The sequence below is a fragment of the Myotis davidii genome, unplaced genomic scaffold (assembly GCF_000327345.1).
Source record: "Myotis davidii unplaced genomic scaffold, ASM32734v1 scaffold363, whole genome shotgun sequence".
In the NCBI taxonomy this organism is placed as follows: Eukaryota; Metazoa; Chordata; class Mammalia; order Chiroptera; family Vespertilionidae; genus Myotis; species Myotis davidii.
The window spans coordinates 3,147,787-3,155,727 of record NW_006294069.1 but is presented as its reverse complement, the minus strand read 5'-3'; the positions used below and the strand labels follow the sequence as shown (position 1 = coordinate 3,155,727).

The window sequence follows — 7,941 nt, the reverse complement described above, 5'->3', positions numbered from 1 at the left end:
GGGGCGGCGCCCCAACTCCCCAATCGGCCCTGCTCTGAGCCCGACCAGGGGCTGCACCTAGGGATTGGGCCTGCCCTCTGCCACCCGGGAGCAGGCCTAAGCCAACAGGCCGTTATTTCCCAAGGGTTCCCAGACTGCGAGAGGGCACAGGCCGGGCTGAGGGACCCCCCTTCCCCCCGAGTGCACAAATTTTTGTGCACCAGGCCTCTAGTATATATATAAAAGCCAAAGTGACCATTATGACCAGTCACTATGATGATGCACTGACCACCAGGGGGCAGATGCTCAATGCAGGAGCTGCCCCCTGGTGGACAGTGCGCTCCCACAGGTGGAGCACTGCTCAGCCAGAAGCTGGGCTCACACCTCTGCTGCAGGTGGGTGGTAAGGTGCGAGGGGTCCTGGACTGCAAGAGCCCCGGACTGCGAGAGGGCTCAGACTGGGCTGAGGAACACCACCCCCATCCCCCACCCCAGTGCACGAATGTCGTGCACCGGGCCTCTAGTAAGAATAAAATAATGCATTTTTATTTCTGTGGCACCCTGGTGGGGCACCTTGTCTCTGAGAGTAGGGAAAATTATCAGGTTCCCTGATGGGAAGTTGCATCTTATTTCAAGCAGTAGGAAAACAGGACCTGGCTTTGCATTAGTATTGAACTCTCAGGGTATACAGGGATCTAGGTGAGGCCCAAGAAACTTTGCTCCCATGATATTAAATTACTCGTCTAATTATTGAAAATGTATGTGATCTTTAATTAGCTGACATTTAATAAGCATGTGTGGTTTTTTTTATTATTGATTTCAGAGAGGAAGGGAGAAGGAAAGATAGAAACATCAATGAAAGAGGGTATCATTGATCGGCTGCCTCCTGCACGCCCCACAGTGGGGATTGAGCTCACAACCCGGGCATGTGCCCTGACCAGAATCAAACCGTGACCTCCTGGTTCATAGGTCAACACTTAACCACTGAGCATGCTGGCCAGGCCACATTTTTGTCTTTTTAAAACTTTTTAAATAATTTCAGACTTCTAGAAAATTGCAAGAATACTCCTTTATCCAGAGACTCCATTCCTTTAAAGCAGAGGTGGGGAACATCTGGCCATATTAGGCCTGTGAAATCATGTGGTCTGGCCCTGCCAAGGTATTAAGGATGAGTTAGATGTTTCACGAAATATAGCAGGCTCATTTTTTTTAAATGTTTTTATTGATTTTATTTGAGAGAGAGAGGAAGGGAGAAGGCTGGAAAAATAGAAACATTGCTAAGAGAAACATCAATTGGCTGCCTCCTGCATGCACCCCACTGAGGATTGAGCCCGCAACCTGGGCATGTGCCCTCACTAGTAATCAAGCCGGTGACCTCTTGGTTCATGCTCAACCACTGAGCCACAGCGGCCAGGCCAGGCTAATTTTTAAGTTGATAATTTTGTATGGCCTGCGAATGATGTTATAAATATCCAAATGGCCGCCCTAACCTATTTCGCTCAGTGGATAGAGTGTCGGCCTGCGGAGTGAAGGGTCCCGGGTTCGATTCCGGTTAAGGGCATGTACCTTGGTTGCGGGCACATCCCCAGTAGGGGGTGTGCAAGAGGCAGCTGATCGATGTTTCTCTCTCATTGATGTTTCTAACTCTCTATCCCTCTCCCTTCCTCTCTGTAAGAAATCAATAAAATATATTTAAAAAAAAATATATCCAAATGGCCCTTAGCAGAAAAAGAGCCACACCTGCTTTAAAGCAAAGGATACAACCCAGGACCACACACTGCAGCCTTCTAGTCTCTTTCAGCCTAGTGATATTCCTGTTTTTCCTGGGCATCTATGACCTTAACATTTTTTAGGGTTATAGGCTAGTCATTTTGTGAATGTCTCTCAATTTGGCTTTGTTCAGTGATTCTGCATGATTAGACCCAGTTGATGTCTTTTATGCCAGAATGTCAAAGATTCGGTGTTCTTTTCATTGTATTCTATCCTTCTGTCTAGTTACTGGTGAGGATCCTTACCTTTGTTCACCTGAAGCACAACAGGTGTCCCAGGCTGGTCTTGTTCTTTCCATGACTCAACCCTAGAATCAGCCACATCTCCCAGAAGCCCTGGTTCCTTTTAGTGGAGGGAGGTGTGTGGCTGCTAGGTGTGCTCATTACTATTGGGGTGTTGGTACTCCCAGGCCTTCTCATAGGACAGAGCTAGGGAACTTTTACATTTATATTTATTTCTATATCTACCGTACATATTATGTTCATACAAAATACCCCCAATTCCTACCTATCCCACAGGCGGTAAGTTTTTGTCTTTTTAAAAATATGACAGTGCCCTTATCCTTCACAGATCTGTCATGTTGGAAACTCTTGAATTCGTTGAACCCTTAGGAAGTAATACAGTAACAGTTGTTAATTTGGACAACTAAAGTTACAGGAACAGTAATAATTTAAAGATATTATTCAGGAAAGTGAGTTTTGAGCAAAATCTACAGAAAACAGGCTTTCTAGGTATAGCTAAGAGCCTACTCAAAGATGTGTCTGAAATAGACTTTCCTGTTCGGAGCAGAGGATCTTTGCTGTGGGCTATGAGAAGTGAGGCTTGTCAGATTGATTGATTTTATGACTCACTTATGGTCCATCTCCTTTAGATTCTGATTTATCAGGTCTGGACCCAAGAATCTCCAAGTAACCCAGGCAATTATCTATAATAATAAAAGCATAATATGCTAATTAGGCTGGACAGCTGAACAACCTTCCAGACGAAGCCGCGGCTGTGAGGGCTGAGCCCCTTGCATGAATTTCGTGCATCGGCCTCTAGTTTTTATCATGTTTGAGGAAATTCTTACCTACATTGGGGAGGACCAGAATTTTTTTTTACCATGCCCATGTTCCACATGGACATACGGGGTGGCGGCGGGGGGGCATGTGAACACAAAACATGGGTTTGAAATGTGGCAGGAAATATATTTTGAGGATGTTTCCCAGTGGAGAACTACCACTACTGGGGTAGAATCCCTGCAATATGTGTCGGTATTAAAGTTTTACTGAATAAAACGTAACTCTGAGGAGGGCTGCAGCTTAAAAGTCCAGATTCTTCAGAGCTTGTGTATGTACAAATGCTACAGAACAGCATTTGGAACAAAGAAATAATAGATAACATGCGTTAGCTTTGGCTCTATGTATGCAGAACTCTATTCTTCTGATTGACTCTATCTATGGGCAGGATGTATCTGTGGTGGAGTTCCATCAGCAGCAAGGATCTTCAATTTTTGTTGCTTTTTCTGTTTCAGATGAGACAAAAGGACCCAGTGAAAGGAATGACAGCAGATGACTAAAGCCACTCCACTCCCTTCTGCACTGTATGTACCCAGTTTCTCACTGTGTATATCATAGGTGCTAAAGTCAGTTTGGGTCCTCAAGGCCTCAGCGGCTCACTATGGAGTCAGAAAACCAACTTCATTCTTCATCCTACTCTCTAGGAATCATGATGACTGTCACAGGCTTGTCATGCTTTGGGACTTCCACCGAAAGAAATTATGATTGTTGGTACATTTCAGGGACAAAGAACTATCCAGAAAGAGAGACAGGGTGGTGAGACAGGATGGGATGGGGGCGGTGGGTGCAGAATTGAAGCTTCTCTGCAACTAATTACTCTTCCTCTCCTAACTTGAGCCATTTCAAGTTGAAGCTAGCATTCTAGGGCACTCTCTTTACCCCCCACCCTCACTCAGTGCCAGAGCAGTTCCTAACTCCCAACTGATAGCATCCCCTGCCCACCCCACCCCGAAAGTCTGCTGGTGTTCATTGTTGTGTCTGGTGCTTTATTTCCTTCCTTATACCCCCTGATCCCATACTAAGTAGCTGTCCTCATCAGTGGCAGCATCTTTCAAAAGCGTGGAGAGTATTTCTGCCCACGCTGTTGGACCAGAATGGGATGTCCCTTGTTTCATATTGTTACTCTCCCCTAATTCCCTTCCTTCTAATTGCTCCCAGTGCTCTACACATATCCATACCTGCTTTTCTAGCAGCTCAGAGGGGTTTGGTCATGGAATGAAAAACCTGACCTTGTAGTTGAGTACTGACCCATGAACCAGATCACAGTTTGATTCTTGGTCAGGGCACATGCCCAGGTTTCGGGCTTCATCCCCAGTAGGGGTCGTATATAGGAGGCAGCCAATCAATGATTTTCTCTCAACATTGATGTTTCTATCTCTCTCCCCCTCTCCCTTCCTCTCTGAAATCAATAAAAATATATTACACACACACACACACACACACAAAACCTGGCCTTGTTCTCCAACAGTCTCTGAGATCATTTTATCAAATAAAAACTGGCTGTCCCCTAGCACGAGGAGGCCTGGGGTGGGAGGGATGCCGGCAGTGATGCAAACCTCTCTCCCTGGCACATGTGTCAGCCTGGGAACTGGGAGATCAGAGTAGGATTAAGTGGATTGTTACAATGTCAGCTTCTCAGTCACTGCTTGAACCTTCCTTCTGTCTCTCCCTCTAGCCCCCACCACACCAACTGGCAACCTTCTCCCTTTTGAAATTCCCCAATCAATGATTTACAGTGTTTGTTTTCCTTTGTTGCTTCCTTAATAATTGTATTTCTCTTCTAGTTTTGCAAGACAGTGGTCAACAGGAAGGCCCAGCAGCTCCACCCTCCCGAGTGACAGGCCATCTTCGGACGCAGCCTTTCTGTGCCCATTCTTCAGGCAACTTTCGATCCCTTACTATAGCTAATTCTAGATGCCCTTGAATATTGTGAACAAATAGACCCTCTGGTATTATGAAGCCCGTGTGCAGGAGCCTGCTCCTCTGAGATGTGTGGCGTGGAGGGTGCTGTATTTACAGCTCCTCCCTCTCCAGCCATTGTGTTCTCAACCCATTTCTGTGTGCCCCCCCCACTTTATTTTCAAGTGACATTGTTAGTCTTTCAAAATAGCTGCCTTTTGTGATGTGGTGATTTAATCGATTTAAGTTTGTTTGTTTTCAGCCTTGGGATAAACTGAGGTATTTTGCTTCCTGAACAGAGATCTTTGCAATTTTGAGTGCTCACCTGGGGATGAGTCAGAAATAGTTTTCCCCCTAGTTCCACAGAACAGCAATGTAGCTTCATAACTCTGACCTCCGTTCCCAATAACCCATTGTTAGAGTGCTCTAAGCACCAAAGAAATACCCAAGGCCCAGCTAGCCTCTGCTTTGAAAATTTAACAAATACAAATAACCCCTGCCCCAGGCACTGCACCTCTGGTCACTAGTCTTAGAAATACCTATGGGTTCTCAGCCCGCCAGTTGCCCACTCTGTCTTTGTCTCTGCAGAGTCCATAATATGCCAGGGCCAGCTCTCCACCTGGAGAGGCCTGTCCAGTGTGACCCTTAGAATCGAGCCTGCCCTATATATACTAGTCTGCCCCCCGAGGAGCTCTGTATGTCCATGCTCCTCTTCCCATTTGGGCTGGTGCTGTCACTCAGCAATAATCCTCTTTTTTCTGTGCTTTCTTAGATTCTTGTCCTCTGTCTTTGAGGCTGGTCAGGACACAAGAGTCCTGACCTTTTCATGCTGCACAAAATGAGCATGCAAATAGCTTCTTCCCAGCCGAACATCTTCCCTCTTGTCTCCAGTTGCTGGAAAGGATTTGGGAATCAAGAACTCAGTTCATTCTGCCCCCAAGCTGAGTTTTGTCCTGGACAATCAAAAGCAAGTAGTGACCACAGTACAGAACTCTACCAAAGTAGGCCAGTGAGTGTCCAGGTTCCAGGGGAACAAAAGCCACTGAGCGCTCCAGACTTTCCTACAACTTGGCAGAACCTGGGTATGCCTTCCCCATGGGAGAATCTAAGAGAGCTGTGGTGTCACCTAACACTTCCCAAACCCTGTGAAGTAATGTTGGCCAAGTCTATAGTGATCCAAGCCCATGCTAGCCTGGGCACAGCTGCTAATGAGAGAAACCAAATCTCTGTTGGGAGAGAAGTGGGAGGGGAAAATTTATCCTCAAATTTTTGTTCATTTGTTTTGCCTTATTTCTAAGTGCAATAAGGGAGTCTCTCACAGGACTGTACCTGTGACATCCTGAAGGATGCTTCCCTGTGGCCCTCCTGGGGCAAAGGTGGACAGACTCAGACTCCTCAGAATGGTTAGCTCTGACCTTCATCGAGGCCTGTTACACCTTCCTTTTAGTGCCCTCACCTTGTGGTGTCTATAGTAGTAAGGGATTTGGTGTGCAGTTCAGTTGGTTATTAACATCCCAACTGCTAGTAGCATTTATTTTGACTGGAAAAATTGAAGAGGCGTTCCTGTTGGAGAAAAATGTGAATGTTTTCCTACAAGCACTGCATTAGCTATCCTTATATTTGTGCTTAACATTCCCCCTTCTTCATCAATTAAGTGAAGTCCAGATGTGGGTAATCCTGGGAGAAACAACTGGTAATATTCTAGGCAGTTGTTTAGGTGGTTTGAGGGTCAGATGTTAAGTCTTCTTCCTTCAGCTCTTCTCTGAGATTCACACATATCACTCCAGCTCTGGTGGGGACTCACTGTCTGCCTTTTCTCCGGCTCCTCCCACCTTCACCTGTTGCCCAGGATGAAAGCATCCACATGAGCTGAGCTAGAATTTCCTGGAGTCGGTTAGGTCTGGGGCTGCAGCCCATACAAGCATAGGAGGGATTTCTCCGGTCTGTTCCATCCCCACAGAGAGTGTTGCTGCTGGGCAACAGTGTAGTCCTCTAAGTATCCCCTTTCCCTCTACACATCCCCCCAAAGTGGCTAGTCCTCAGAGGGGCTTATGATGAAAGACAGTCCAGGGTAGTGCCTGAGGATGTGCCCCGCCCCTTCAGACCAGCTGCTTCCTTTCATGTCCAGGGTCACAGCCCGGCTGGAAGCAGCAGTGCCTCTGTGGGAGCGTGCTGGGCTCTGCCCTTCTCAGAGAGAGAGGTCAGGGACAGGTCAGTATTGTGGGCAGGCGTGGATCTTCCCAAGTTCTCTTACAGTCCCTACTGGGACTCCCTGACTTATTTTGGTTGGTTTCTAGTGCTACTTCTTTTACAAAATACACTTTGTAGACTTGATTAGATTACATTATTTAATGTGAGTTTGTGCCTTTTTGTCTCAATCTTCCAATACAGGTATATTGGGGGGAAAGCAGTCTAATAAAATGCTAGACAGAGCTTCACGGAGTCGAACTTATTGGTGATGTCCTTATGTCCATTTACAGCTTCCATATCCTCAAACTCTTGCTGATGTCACCCATTTTGCCAGGGAAGGGTTAGGAAAGGTACAAGGTATCTCTGAAAATTCTTGCAGGTGTACTTCAGTAAATTAAACCACCCCCTTGTTATTTTCCTTACGCAAACATCACATATCGGAAAGTCATTTGGTCATTTCCTACTGGCAGTTATGTTTGCTTTTATATCCCCTCTTCACATCTCCCTCTTCTTCCCATCCTACCAAACAAAACGTATATTTAAAATAATTCTTAACTTTGCTTCCGGGTCCGTGACCCTCATGAGGCTTGTTTGTAAAAATGAATTTTTCTCCGTGAAGTCACGGCTCTCATCAGATCCTCAAAGGAATCCCATGCACTGCCCTCCCCACCCCCGCCACCCCCAAAAAATAACCAATGACTTTAAAGAAATCAGTTAATCTTTAACAAAGTAAATCATAATTTCTCGTTTGGTCGTAAAATAGGAGCAGTGACTTGTGTTTCCTTCATTGATAACGACTTTTCTGAGTCCAAGAACCTCCATGCCCACTGTGTAATAGGTAATCTATCTAATGGGTCTGAAGCGCAAAAAACGAAGAATTTAAACGGCGTGGAGAACTAAGGGAGGAGCCCAAAGACCACCGAGAAAGATCACCCGGGGGCGGGGGGTGGTTATTGAATGCACATTCCCGGGTAAACGCCACCGGAGGTAGTCGGAATTGTCGAAATTACGAGTATTATCATCATTCACAGCTTCCCACTGGAAAC

The 7,941-nt window shown here is 46.1% G+C and overlaps 1 protein-coding gene across 1 annotated transcript in view; it reads left to right on the top strand.

Annotated features, from left to right (window-relative positions):
- The window catches only part of PITPNA (phosphatidylinositol transfer protein alpha), a gene marked incomplete at its 5' end in the record, with an annotated part of 38,015 nt that extends 30,872 nt beyond the window's left edge, over window positions 1-7,143 (top strand). The window contains 2 exons of the mRNA XM_015566808.1: window positions 3,262-3,330; window positions 4,591-7,143. Coding sequence (XP_015422294.1) covers window positions 3,262-3,306 — 45 coding nt within the window. The remainder of the gene's footprint in view (window positions 1-3,261; window positions 3,331-4,590) is intronic.
- Window positions 7,144-7,941: the final 798 nt, after the last annotated feature.